The 14,714-nt window shown below is 45.2% G+C and overlaps 1 protein-coding gene across 5 annotated transcripts in view; it reads right to left on the bottom strand.

The window, feature by feature from the left end:
* Positions 1–943: 943 nt before the first annotated feature.
* Positions 944–14,714, bottom strand: part of BACH2 (BTB domain and CNC homolog 2) — a 357,318-nt gene continuing 343,547 nt past the window's right edge. For all 5 annotated transcript variants that reach the window (XM_045499041.1, XM_045499042.1, XM_045499040.1 and 2 more), the window contains 2 exons: positions 11,876–12,082; positions 944–7,302 (listed from right to left, as the gene is read on the bottom strand). In XM_045499041.1, coding sequence (XP_045354997.1) covers positions 6,820–7,302; positions 11,876–12,082 — 690 coding nt within the window. In that variant the 3' untranslated portion in view covers positions 944–6,819. The remainder of the gene's footprint in view (positions 7,303–11,875; positions 12,083–14,714) is intronic.

Here is a 14,714-nt window from a genome sequence, read left to right on the forward strand (position 1 = left end):
CGCCGCTTAATGACCAGGTTTTCTTAACCAAATTTTGAGACAAAGATTCATCTGCTTTTTCTAGAATGGATTAAATAACTTCATGTCTTCATGCAAATAACTATATTTTACCTTTCACACCTAAAATGTTATAACTGTGTTGTTTTCAGAACAGCACACATTTGCTAACCCCATTATATGCTCCCTGGAATCCCTTCCTCCTTGTCTCAGTAGGGTGCCCAGGGAGTAGAATTCAGTAACCTTAAATTTCAGTTTTCCCATCTGGTGGATGGGGCAAGGCCATGTACTTCCTGAAGCTCAGATCTCAGCAGCACGGCGCTCTTCAGACATCATGAGAACGTATTTATGGCCTGACAGCTTAGCCAGAACACGTGAGGCCAGCGTCGCTCATGGTCATCTGGCCTGCCCTCCATTCAGTACCTTGCTTTCTGTTTATATCAAAATCCAAGATTCAAAATGATCAGATATACTTTTCTAGTTGTAATGTATTTACTCCCTTAACCACAATTCTAAACTCCCTGTCTTGCTAATCATTGTATCTTGGTGTTGGTTTAATGCCCCTTTCTCTTGGCTGACTTTCATTTAGCTTTTTCTTTTAAATTAAACCTATTATTTTGAGATCCTTGTAGATTCACATGCCCTTGTAGGAAACAATACCCTTCACCCAGCCTCCCTCCAGTGGTGACATTTTGCATAGCTACCCACAACATCAAAACCAGGAAATTGCATTTAATGCCTATTATCTACTCTCACAGGCACTGGGGATCTGAGGAGTCACTTTAGCAGTATCACATGTTTTAGATTTCTAATCATATTAATCAGGTAGCAGGTAAAGGTCCAAACTAGAGGAAGTCACATGGCTTCTCTGGGAGAAAAGATTTCCTAAGGCCTCTAGCCCTGTGATCTGTAACAGGGTTCAGGGGCAGAGAAAGCCAGCCTACAATGCATAATGATATGTCTTTATTTCATCAACAGAAATGGTGTCGAGACAAAATTCAGTTAACACTAGCAATTCAACTGAGTGAAATTTTTTTTTTTGCACAATAGTGTATTTACAATGAGTAAATGAAGTTTCAATTCATTAGTTCATAGCAATGCTTTTTTTTCCCCAAAAAAGGTAAAAATTCTTAGTTACAGAGAATAAGCATCAACAGCCATTTCATTTTTACAGTAAAAACCACAACAAAAACCACAATCACTTAGAAAAAAAAAGACAAGCCTAAGAACTAGTACAATAAAATGATGCATTGAATTAAGTTACATTAATCGCATAGAATCTGTGTAAAAAGTATGTAGAAAAACACCTGATGTAACCTGTTACAGTCGTTGAGCAGTTATGAGAGGTACAGAGGGTTATACAGGTAGATATGTGTGAAACTGTCCGTATTGTTCGACCTGGGGAGGAAGAGAAGAAGGGCTGTGGCCCCTTGCATACACTGAGAAGACCCTGTTTTGAATATGGCCTCTGGAGTTTGTAAGGCATATATTAGAGGTGCACTTGTATCAGACTGGTTCTGGAACAAATTCTCCCAGGCCCTTTTGGCCTCACAAGCAAAGGTGGTGCTTGCCTTGAACGGCTGTGTCTAACCAGAGCCCAAAGTTCCCAAGTGCATTTGGAAGGTTCCTGTTCACTCACTAGAAGTGGCGGGTCTCTTGTGTCAGAGTGTGAATGACGGCATCCCAGCATTCACACGCACCCAATGCATCGTTAGGACCAGGTGGAGGTCACCCCTCTGCCTGCAGACATGTTTTGGTAGGAGACTTAGCATCATTGGTAGGGAAAACCCTCTTTGTGCAAGTCTCTTCCCTCTTTCCTCATCTATGTGTCCGTTAACCCCCCAGGAACACTTGGCACTGAATGGATGGTCTTGGTGCACTTCTGCTTCTAAGGAGGGCCACTGTTTTATCTGAGGTCAGTAAACTGGAATGAAGTGAAAGTCAGAGTTGTTTAGCCATTGCTTGATAGCGAGACGCATGCACCATGTCACAACATCAAACCAAAGCTACAAAGTGGGGCCTCTGCAACCAAGGGGTATTCTTCACAGAACGGCAGCGTCATTTTCATATTATGATTAAAATGCGTGGATATTCACTGGATATAAATATCACCTCCCAGGGTGGAGTGTAGGAAAATACTATACACTTCCTTTTCTTCGCAAGAAATGTGTTTGCACCGTCAGTTGAATAATTTATCCTCAATTTGCCACAATAGGTCCTTTCTATGTACAAATACTATCTGCACACACTATTTGTGCACAAATATATTCTATTCTACAGCATCAGTCCTTGATGCTTGGGTCAGGAGATGGCTTGGGCGGTACTGGAAACATACAGCTTGAACACAGATTGCCTCTATGCACACAGACTTCCTGCACGAAAACCAACTCCACATAGGGCACGGCACTGTGGACTGACTCGCCAAAAACTGCACCTACAACAAGATCCTCAATTTTGGGAAGAGATACTAACTCATGATAGAGTGAACAGGTTTATTCCTTAAAAAAAAAAAAAAAAAAAAAAAAAAAAATTCTGTCCCTCAGTCTATTTACAGTAATTTGAGGACAAAACTTGATTCTTGCTCCCTTCCAGGTCTGCGACTCCTTCAAGACTGTAAGCGGTAGGGGAGCAGATTGAAGTCATTTATTAAGCAGCTGCTAGTTTAAATGGGGTGTAATGTAGAGGTCCAGCTAAGCGGGGTCTGAAAGCGCTTCGCAGGCCTTACTCGCTCTGAGAGGGTTCTGCTACCACAGGGTGTGGAGCGGCCCATAGGGACGGGACTTTACAGTTTCTTAAAAGGTGTATACTTTATACACCTTTGTTTCTTCTTTAATGGCAATCATAAAATATTAAAAGAGAAAGTGTAGGTATAGATCTTTTTTTCTTTGAAGATTTTATTTTTAAGTAATCTCTACACCCAACATGGGGCTTAAACTTACAACCCCGAGATCAAGAGTCGTATGCTTTACTAACTGAGCCAGCCAGGCGCTCCTAGACCTCTTGATAATAGCTTTGAACTTCACATTGTGCCCACTCGATGTCTGGCGGTTCTCTCATGCAAGTCCTAGAGCTGGTCCCTGGCCTCCTTTTTAAGGAGAAGTGGCAGCTGGCATTCTAATCACTAGCCTTTTTTTTTTTTTTTTTACTTCCTCAGGAAAGCAATACAAGGATTAAATCCAAAGTCATAGTGCATCTTAAAAGCAGCATACTTTTAGAAAGACAGTTAATAAATTACTTGTACAATATACAAAATAATGTTTTATACTGCAGCATCACCTCTGACGCCTGAGTCATTGGTAGGGAACCCGGAATAGAAATAGCAGGATGGCCTAGTAAGTTTGACAGCTCTTTTGTTTTGTTTTCGCAACTGTTTTGTTCCAGAATCAGTATGTAATGAAGTTTGATTTTATTCAAGGCACCCCCAGATAACGCAGAGAAACAAACACATACAGCAAAGCACTCACCTGCCCAAAGCCTGACCAACCTGAATGAAGTGAGGTTGTCTGGACACACAAGTAGAACAAAGGTGGATCCAAGGGGAGGACTAGATCCAGGCGGATGTTAACCAGCCACAGGGCCACCTCCACCGTCCCTGCCCCAACGGCTCACGCCTACGTTTTTGGAGACCCAACTCGGCTGTGGCAGGGATCCTCCTAAGCAGGCCATGGCAGCAGGGTCCTTTATTTTTGTAAGGAAGGACCCTTAAAAGCACAATTAAATGCCACCATGCTGTGCAAACACTGTTCTTTGCTATTAACTTGCTTTTCTTTTTCATAAAAGACATGGGCCTCACTAAGGGATCCCAGGGAAAGGAGACAGGCTGGTTCTTAAAACTCCACTTGAGGCAATTTGGATTCTGGTCCCCAACTAGTCCTCCCTTTGAATCAACCCAGAAACAATTTGGATGAACACATGGTTCAGGGTAGTAAAAGACAAGACGCGTCACATAGACAATTGCACAAAGCCAGTCACTGTTTATGGTACATAGTGAACAAAATCATAACAACCTGTTAAAAATCTCTAAGAAATGGAAAGACAGTTTTCCAAGCAGTGTTTTTAACCAGTCCCATTGTAGGGGTTTGACTGGGGAAGGGGGAGAAAAGCGAGGCGGGGGTGGGTGGAAGGAGGATGTGGGCTGAGTTAGGGTGGAGGGAAATAAGGAGACCCCTCCCCACCTGGAAATGGCCGTGGCACAGGTGTGTGTGTGCGGACCAAACAACAGACAGCGGGGAGACTGATGGAATGTGGTCAAGACTACCAGTTGCACATGAGTTGTCGCCAGGGTAAGTCATGCCAGCGAGCTTGTTTGGACCTGGTTATGATACTAGCAGAAAACATTCTTTTTTCAAAAGAAGAGGAGGTCACTTAAAAAAGGCAACACGAGAGTTAAACAATACTGTTGGCTGACTCCTCCACCATTAACACCTGTGGATGTATATCACCTGTGATGTATCACATGATTCACATTGAATTTAAATTCCAGCTGTCACCAGTTTTCCACAAAGGCAAACCCCACGGTGAAGCACAGAACCGTTCCACTAGGCCAAGAAATTCCAACAACCATAATAAAAATGGCAGCTCCAACGCTGAGCTTTACCAAAATCTGAGTCAGACTAGCACACACACATACACACGCACATGAGAAAAAACAAAAACCCAGAGGCAGGTTTTAAAAGCGGAACTATTTTAAAAGAAAAGCCTTTTTTTTTTTTTTATCCTACCGCATGAACCAACAAATTTCTGGCATTCATACATATTTAAACATTTAGCGCTAATATTTGTACAGAAAAGAGTTAATAATACTAAAACATATGTTACTATGATTTCACTTTTCGCCTACGTCATATACTAATTTCCCCTTTTACATGCAGCTTTAATATTGTCCAAACAATGGCACAAATAAAGAAACAAAGTCAACCATCTAGTCCCCACTGCCCACCACCCCATCCCCACATCAAACCTTTCAGGACTCTACCTGCAGCCAGGCTGGAGGGCCGACCGGAGGGAGGGAGCGGATTCCTCCTCCTCTTAGGCTGGCGGCAGGGTCTTGGGCACATCTTCCTGTAAACGTGGCCAGGGGCCAGCACGCCCCCAGAGCCAAGGGAAGCTGCTCTCTGTGGGTTGCAAGCCAACCAGTTTTGCAGCAAGAGAAGAAAATTATCATCAGGTGAGGGTAGGTGTGTGTGTGGTGGGGGAAGGGGATAGGGAGGGCTCCTTGGCCATACTGTATCCAAAGCCTCAGAATGAAATCTGCCTTTGGACAAGAGACGAGCAGAAAAACCTCAGAATTCAACTCAAAGCATTTGGAGAAGGGAGGGAGAAAGAAATGCTTTTGCCTGTATTAGGGACAGACCCCAGGCTTACATGTGCCCTGCTCTCTCCTACTCTGGGTGAACTGCATTAACCCAGGACACCTGGCGCTGTGATTCAAACCCACTCAGGTGAGATGTCCTGGGAGCTGGGGCCTGGGCAAGGGAGTGGGGTGGCTGATCAGACAAATCCTTCCAAGAAATTCCTCCTGCACTGCACTTTCAAGGGCAGGCAGGGGCCTGAGGATGGGTTGAAATGAATGGGACTTGCCCCCTGGGTGAGAAAATAGTTCTAACTTGATTTTTAGGAGCCAATGCCTGCTGAGTTCTGGTACAAAATCATGGGTTCCTGCTGTTTGGATGCACTTTTGAGTGGACGTCCAAACTCTCTCCCCACTTAGGAGTCTGAACATCCAGCATCAACTCTGAACTCTCTGCATTTAAACTTTGCTTCTGGGAAAGGTGGGGAGGAGGTGAAATATAAAAATATTCAAGCAGATTATTGTCTACACATCCTAGGATGAATTCATTATTTGGCAAGATTATTTTTCCTACATAATTATCACCTGAGTGCTTTTTAATTAGCTAAAATGTCTTACTTTTAAACTAAAAGCAAAGAATATACAGTATACTCGAGTTATACCGAAGTAACAACTTCATTTAAGAAAATAGGTTTGACCCAAAACTCAGTGCAAGTGGCAAAGTTGACCATGACTGTACAGTATCTGCAAGAAAAACAAAAACAAAAAAAAACCCACAACACTCAGATGACACCATCTGACGGTGCCCAAAGCAAACCAAACAAACAAAAAAAGGGTCTGAAATAAAACCTCAAAAGAAGTTTCCAACATTGAATTCTGTTCCATAAATAAGTACAAATTGAAATTGAACTGTGAAGCAAGAAAAATGACCATGTTAACAGTTACCAAACTAGTTCTAGCATCAGAGACAAAAGAAGAGGAATGTTGGAACCTGTTTATAAATGAGAAATGAAGTTTTCCAGTTTTAGGATGAGAAAATTGAGGCATGCAGGACTTTTGCATATGGATATATATATATCTTATATATATATATTATATATAATATGTACAGTCTAGCTATAAAACTTTGATGTGTATAGAAGCTGTCTTCAATGAAAAAAATTGAACATTCAGAAGAAATTCCTGAGATAGGGTTTGTGACATGGGCCACTGAGAAAAAAAATCCGTGGTTGGGTCCTAGAGGTGTTCTAGTCTATCCCTGTTGAGACTGAAATTAACCCACAGACAGGCAGCGTCAGCACCGCCCGTCTTTCCTCGCCTGAGCAAGGGGTAGCACCATTGTGAAGGGAACCGTATATCACTCCCGCTTGAAGAGAGGAGGGAATACTCAGAAACAGTATTGCTGCTAAGAACGCTGTAGTGTGCACCAAATTCCTTCTCGGTTCTTCCAGACAACAGATGAGCAGCACCACAGGCTGACCGGAGAACACCTGGGTGGGAGAGGCGTGAGAACTGGGAGGCAGGCCGCGTCACTAGGTGTAATCTTTCCTGGGCTGTTCGTCGGTCGTACACTTATCAGTCATTTCCTGGCAGAAATCCACGGTCACCGTCTGGCTCCTGGATTCAAGAGGAGGCCCTCTCTCCGAGAAGGTTCCGGGGTCAGCGCCTTCCGGCCTCCTCCCGGAAGTACAGTTTTCCGAGGTGTTGCCGGGCACCCAGGGGGGCCCGGGGGGAGCCGCTCCCGGCTCCAGGCAGCAGGGGGCGCTTTCCCCCACCGCGCACTGGGAGGCGGCCAGGTTCTGCTCCACGCTCAAGGGCGCAGGGTTAATACTGGAGGCTGCGGGGAGGCCCACGGGTCTGAGGACGGGGCAGTACCGGTGCAGGGCCTGGATCTGCTCGGGGCTCTGGATGTCGCGGCACACTTCCTGGGAAAGGCAGGAGAAGTTGTCCAGCAGCTCCCCCATGCAGGCTTTCAGCTGGTTCCTCTCTGACAACAGCTTCTCTTTCTCACATACCTGGACAGCAGAGAGAAGAGAGGGGGCCTGATCAAGCCTGAATGGGAGCACAGAAGCCCTGGTTTCTGGGGGTTTTCCAACTTTTATTTTTGCATTTGGCATTGCAGTGTAACTCGTGAATGCCTAGGCCAGGACCCAGGCACCTACAAAATGTATATTTAAGGAGCCCGGGCTCAAGTGTCCTATGGGAGCAGCCTATCCAGATGTCCAGATGTGCTGGAAAGCCTCACACCTTCCCTGTGGCAGCTCTTCATCCCTCTCTGGGGTCTGTCCAAGTGGCCAGCAAAATCACCACCAACCAGAAAACTACAGGGAGTCAAAGTTCTGGTTTCCTGGATTTGGGGGTTTTTAGAGAATCATTTGGAAAACCCTCAGCTCCAAACTTTGGAGTTAAAAAAAATCTCCCCCAAATGTGTTAGGTTTGCCATTTCTGAAGGTCAGAAATGGGCCAATTCCAACTTTATGACATTTTGGAAGAAGGCAAAGCTATGGAGATGGTAAAAAGGCCAGTGGTTGCCAGGGGCTGGGGGAGGGAGAAGGATGAACAGGTGAAGCACAGAGGATTTTTAGGGCAGTGAATTTACTCAATGATATAGTCATGGTGGATACATTTGTCCCAATCTATAGAATATACAACACCAAGAATGAGTCCTGATGTAAATTATGGACTTGGGTGATTATGATGTGTCAAAATAGGTTCCTCAATTGTAACAAATGCACTACTCTGGTGGGAGATGTTGATAAGGGGGGCTGGTGGTGATGAGTGTATAGGGGCAGGGGGCAGGAGCATTCAATTGTGCTGTGAACCAAAAACTTCTCTAAAAAGGAAAGTCTCATAAAAAAAAAAAAAAAACTGGTGAAAAGTCAACGAAAATCAACAACGAAAATCAACCATTGGCAATTTCATACGGTTCCATCAAACAACAGGCCTTCTGGCCTTTGCAGCATACAGACTGAACACAACAGATCCTCTTTAGTACAGGTGGGGACTGTGACATGGGAAGGGCAGACAGAGGCGTGGTGACTGAGTCCTAGCAGACTAGCCCATGGTTCTGAGATGCTGTCCTCAAAGAAAATCCCACACAAGCTCTTGTGTTACTAAAATTCATCATCCCATCAGAGAGATGAATTTCGCCACCAGAGGGGAGACTGGTTAAAGTTTCACCCGAACTATCTGCGTGAGGAGAGAAGATGCAAAGGTTCCAGGAGGCACACACAGTGAAAGAGATGAGGAAACTGGACATCACCACCAGATGGGAGAGAAAATGGAAGGCGGGGGGGGGGGGGGTGGGAGTGAGAGAGAGAGAAAGCAGGGGAGAGAAGCAAACATACAACACGGGGGCTCCGACATGGGAGCCGTACGTGCTGTAGCATGAATGCAATCTGGCAGGCAGCGTGGGCATGTGTATAGGAGACAGAGATTTACACGGGGAAAGGGCACCTGCTAAAATATTTATAAATTTATCAAGAAAACATGTTTTAAAAATGAAAAATAAACAGATGTACCGTGCAAGTTGAGAGAAATACATTATGCAAGTTTGCAAAAGCTGAGTGGCGTGCCGGAGGCAGCATGGCGGTGGGGAGTGGGTGTGTGTGTGCGGGAGACTGGCAGGGCAGACTGGCCTGCCCCTGCCTGCCAGTGCCGTACCTGCTGCCCAGACTAGGTGAGCAGGCACGACCCCGCAGTTAGAGGGTGCCGGATAGGAAACAGAACATCCAGGAAGTCTCTTCGTGGAAAATATCTTACATTTGTGGCTGTGCAACCCGGACAGCCAGGAAGACCTGGAGGTCTGCAAAGTGGGAGGCAACACCACCCAGCCCCAGGAGGAGTGTCTCAGTCTCGATCCTGCCACATCATATTGGCCAAGCCACCAACCCCCTACTAATCTGCAAAATGTTCTGGGCCACTTTCAAGGGGAAGAAAATGAAATGCTGCTGTGACCGTGTTTTGGCTCTTCGCAGGAAAGGCAGCATAAATCAAGGCCCTGGTTACAAGCGTGAAGCTCTAAGTCACAGATATACAGTGATGAGCACAGGAAACTCTCATGCGGCAGCAAAATGTAGCATATTATTTAAGAAGTTGCCAAAAAAGTGGGAGGAGAAGTAGGAGGTGCCCTCTCCATTTTTCAACTGAACAGTATTAAGCAAAGTGCTTTAGGTATCTGCCTGGTGTGTGGCTTAGACTTTATTGTTTGTTCGGTATTACACAAGTACATGGAAGGACAGAACTCTAATTACAAAAATCAGGTGTTTCTCAAACATGGGTGATGAGACTCATTCTACACAGGGCTGAATGATCATGGACATATGCCCAATGTCCTGATAAGTTGTACTGAGCAGGCTCAGCCTTGCCTGGGTCCCTCCCTAAGCCCAGTAGGCTTTCAGAAGACCCATATTCACCACCAACAATGTCTTGCCCCCTTATGTGGCTTAAATACAAATTTTTGTTGTTGAAGCAACATTCAAGAAAAGTTTGAAAGAAAGAAGGAATTCATAATTCCACAATCTGGTCACAATTTCAAAGAAATTTCAGGGCAATAGACACATCCTGAAGGCTTCACCGGGCCTGCACTGGAGACTGAGAGGTGATCCAGTCACTGTCCTTGTTGTGAGGAACCTACCACCTAGGGTGGGGGGCTGGGGAGACAGACACACACAGACGACGCAAGACTGCGGTGATAAGCATGAAGCCAGAGGTCAGATCAGGGCTCCAGGGGTGAGTGCCCAGCCTCAGCTGGGACTCAGGGAAGGGGTTTCCTAGACAGGTGGCAGTAATGTGAGTCTCAAAGGATGAAGGATGAAATTACAGAAGAAAATGGTCGAGAAACGTCCAAGGTAGAGGGGAGACAGCAGAGGCACAAACACAGAAGTACGAACATAGATGGCAGGAAGTGCGAAGAGCTTGATTTTATTAGGGGTCAAGTTCAAGGATAGGAGTGGAAGGTGATGCTGGAGGTAGCTACAGACTGAACCTTGGAAAGCACCAATGTCTTGCTAAGAAGCTTGAGCTTTATTTTGTAGGTGACTTAACCACTGCACATGAGTAAATTTCTCCTGCTTGGTGGGAGTTAATTTATTTTTTATTTTATTTTATTATTTTTTTAAAGTTTATTTATTTATTTGAGGGGCACCTGGCTGGCTCAGTCGGTTAAGTGTCTGACTTCGGCTCAGGTCATGATCTCACGGTTTGCAAATTCGAGCCCCACGTCAGGCTCTGGGCTGACAGCTCAGAACCTGGAGCCTGCTTCAGATTCTGTGTCTCCCTCTATCCCCGCCCCTCCCCCACTCATGCTCTGTCTCTCTCTCAAAAATAAATAAAACATTAAAAAAATTTTATTTGAGAGAAAGAGAATGTGCACAATAGAGAATGTGCACAGAGAGACAGAGAGAGAATCCCACGTAGGTTCCACATGGTCAGCGTGGAGCCTGATGAGGGGCTTGAATTCATGAACTGTGAGATAATGACCTCAGCCAAAACCAAGAGTCGGATGCTTAACTGACTAAGCCACCCAGGAGCCCTGGGCGTTAATTTAAAAAAGAGAGAAAAAATACCCTGAAGTCCTTGATAACAGGTCAATATTTATTTATGCTTTTCAAATGTCTTATCTTGTTCTGAGGTTCTCATTGGGACAGTGGCTTACCATGAGACAGAGGATTACTGTGTATATAGTCTGAGGATCCACACTTAGATCATAACCACATCATGTGGTCTCTCTCTTCCTTAGCTTGACACAGGCACAGTACCTAAGATGCTTCCAGTATTTGGCCAGCTGAAAGGTCCAGCTAAATGAGGTTGCACTGGTTGCCTTCAAAGCTACAGTAAGGAGCCAGAGGCCACCTGGAGTTACCTCCTGAAGCTTAAGCTTGCTTACAAAGGAGAAGGGGGCACAGAGCTCCCAGTGAGGGGAGCCTGGGAGATGGGAGCTTGTTCCCTGAGATAAAATAGTCTCAGGCACAGGGAAGAGGTGTCAGCCACTTGGAGGCAGAATCACAAAATCAAGGACCCTGGGACTGCGAAGGGCTTCAGGAGATCATGTGGTGTCCTGTCTGGATTCTACACTCTTCTGTGCGAGGCAGGAGAAAGCAGTGGTGTCTAGATTTGGAATCAGACAACTGGGTTTGCGTTCAAGTTCTGCCACATAGTGGAGAGTGAGCACACTTCTCTGCGCCCCTCTCCTCCTCTGTAACTGGAGATAAAATAGCACCTAAGTCATTGGGTTGATGTGAAGATTAAATGTGATCATTTACAAAAATAGTTGAGAATAACACCTGGCCCACACATGCATGCAATAAATGTTAGTGACCAGTCCATGTTGAATGGAAAAAAAGAAAGGACTACCTCTATGTGTATGGCTGAAGGACATAAAATACTGAAACATGATTATAGCTCTGCACAGACACACACAACTGCAGATAGAAAGCTATTCTTTTTTGTTGAGAAACTTGCTTAAAAATAAACCCAAACTTCCCCAAGTTGTGATCCTTCTCTCCACTTCTCCAGCCTTCACTTCTGCAATTCTGCATCAGTCCTGGTCACTCCGGGTTGCTGATAGCAGCGAACGGGTCAACTCACCAATTTGCGGATTTCACATTCTAAATTCTGAATACAGTCCAGTTTCCTCTTGCGGCAGCGCTGGGCCGCGATGCGGTTCTTGCTGCGCCGTCGGACGTCGTGAATGAACTCTAACTGTTCTGAGGTTAGCTTGTGCATCTTAATCATCATCTGGAAATCATTCCTTGGAAGATCTGTGATTTGATCTACAGGAAAGGGAAGTTTGACCTGAAACCGAGAACAGCAGAATATGATTATGGTAACTGTATTTTAGTTTGAATTCCAGCTGGCGGAACATCAAAAAAAAATGGTCAAACCTCCTTTTTAAGAGGACCAAATAGTATGGAAACTACTCAAAGTAAGCAGTGATTAATTCTTTCTTGTTTCAAATATAAGTAAGATGTAATATTTAGAGTCAAACAGCACGTGAACACACAAATTATAATGTGGTTATTGTTCCTGAGGTTCTTGAAACAAACAGCACGAAAGATACTGGAAAATGTGTACTTTTTCACTGCTACAGCAATTTTACGAAAGACTCTACAGTTAGTTGAAACCTACTTCCATTGAGCCTCAGCTCAATAAAATAACAATTTACAGACAGATATCATTGAAGGAATTATCTAAAACATTTGAACGAGGACAGCATCACACACGTCAAAGATGCTGGGAAGATGAAACAACCAGTGTGGTTTTTCGGTTATAACAGCATAAGGAGGTACAGCGAGGGAACTCAGATGGGCTCCACCCTGGTGGACTAGAGTTCAAACCTGGGCTTTAGTCTTTCTACCAGCCATGAGACCTCAGGCTAGTTACCTTACTTCTCTGAGTCTCAATTTCCTCATTTTAAAGTGGGGCATGCTTTTGAGCTGCCCAAGGCTATACCAATTTGGGCCCTTTGGCCATTTTTCAAAAATTTAATGGTCATTCCATCTCACATTCTCTTTCACAGCATGTTGACCTTCCTCTATCAAGAGGCGGGATGCGTGTTCCTGCCTCTTGATCACCACAATGCAGCCGGAGTAACTGTGTGGCTTGAGGCTAGGTCATAAAAGGAGCTGCGGCTTCCTCCTAGGCTTCTTAGACTGCTTTCTCCAGAGGAAACCAGCTGCCATGCCTAAAAGACTCTCAAGCCACCCTGTGGAGGGCCCAGACCCATGTGGAGAAGAATGGAGGTCTCCAGCCAACAACCAGCATTGCCTTGTCGGTCACGTGGGTGAACCACCCAGGATGTGATTTCTCTAGGCCCATGGGAACCTTCAGATATGGAAGCCCCGGCCACAGACTTCAGCCTCATGAGGTATCCCAAATTAGAAGTGCTCAGATGGGCCACTCCTGAGTTCCTGCCCCACGAAAACGGTGAGAGAAGCTAAATGATTGAAGCCAAGGAGTCTGGGGGTGATTTGTTACGCAGATAACTGATGCAGATACTGTCAGTAGCAAGATTCCAACTTCTAAACTCTTGACAAACAAAGACAAATAAGCATTATACAAGGAGAGGACATGAGTCTCTGGAGGAATGGATCTGTGTCCTCCTTATATTCTGTTAAATGCACAGGCTTGAATCTTCCAGCAGCTTATCACTACCCTCTCCAAGATTCTTACTGATGGTGCAGGGATGTTAGGGTTCATTTCCGGTCCTGTTTCAGAAAAGGAAGGTTGCATGTTGCTTGACCAAGAGACCAAGTATCTCCTCCGGCTCAGATTCACTTAATTCTTGTTCACGTTAGCGTCTGCTTTAGGCGGACCAGCAGATGGCGCTATAAACCTAAACTTTCTACAAAGGGCCAGCCCTGCGCTGTCCAGTGCAAACAAGAGATGTGATTTTTCCATTTCCAGTAGCCACATTAAAGGAAGTAAAAAGAAACATCAGAAATTAATTTTAATAGTATATTGAATTAAGCCCAATAGGCCCAAAATATATTCAACATGTAATTAATATAAACATAATTGAGATATTTCACCTTTTTGGCACTAAATTTTCAAAACTGGAGGCATATTTTGCACTTAACACAATTCAGAACCTGGCACATCTCTAGGGCTCTATAGCCACGTGTGGCGTGTGGCTACTGTGCTGGACGGCACAGCTCTAGAAGGTGGAACAGTCTCGAGTGAACTTGAGTCACCAGAAAAACAGGAGGGTCAGGGTTTAATTGATCAAAGTAGTTTAGGTTGAAGAAACCAACCCCTCGTTAATATTCAGGAGCTGCAGTGTTATATCTGTGTTGTTCAGGGAAGTGAGACGGAGATCCTTGATTCTGAGCTCAGGCCTTTTCTTTGATTGCATCAGATGCCGGAAGATGAGTCTAGATGCTGGCATTTATGGCTAGTTAATCCCCATGCACAAAGGCGGTCACACTACATGACTTTTCTGTGGCTGGATACAACTGCTTTGTCAGGCTGCTTCAGAACCCTGAGCCTGCCGGACGTGGCATTTGCTGAGGGCTCCCGATGGGGTCCTGATTCAACTTTCGCATGGTGAACTCTGTGTCCCATGACACCTGTAAAATTTGGGCCCAAGAAAGCAAAATCGCAATAGCTCACATTACACCACTTTCAGCCCAGCCCTGCTCTGACTGCGGAAAGGCAGGCAGCCAGGGAAAGGGCTTTGTCCATGGGCTGTGTTTGCACAGGGCTTATCATGATACGAAGAATGTTTGATTTCCTTTTATATCCTTTGGATAACAAACAGACACTCCAATCCTGGACAGTGCCTGACTCACACCGGGGTCTGCCTGGTGGGGACACGGATGTTTCCACACCAGGCAGAAGCCTTGTTTGCACAGCAGAGGCTGCCGCGCTTCGGGGCCTCGTGGAGTCCCCCCTCTGCTGACACCAAAGCCGGTCTGCTTCTGCTCTA

The sequence above is a fragment of the Leopardus geoffroyi genome, chromosome B2 (genome assembly GCF_018350155.1).
Source record: "Leopardus geoffroyi isolate Oge1 chromosome B2, O.geoffroyi_Oge1_pat1.0, whole genome shotgun sequence".
Taxonomy (NCBI): domain Eukaryota; kingdom Metazoa; phylum Chordata; class Mammalia; order Carnivora; family Felidae; genus Leopardus; species Leopardus geoffroyi.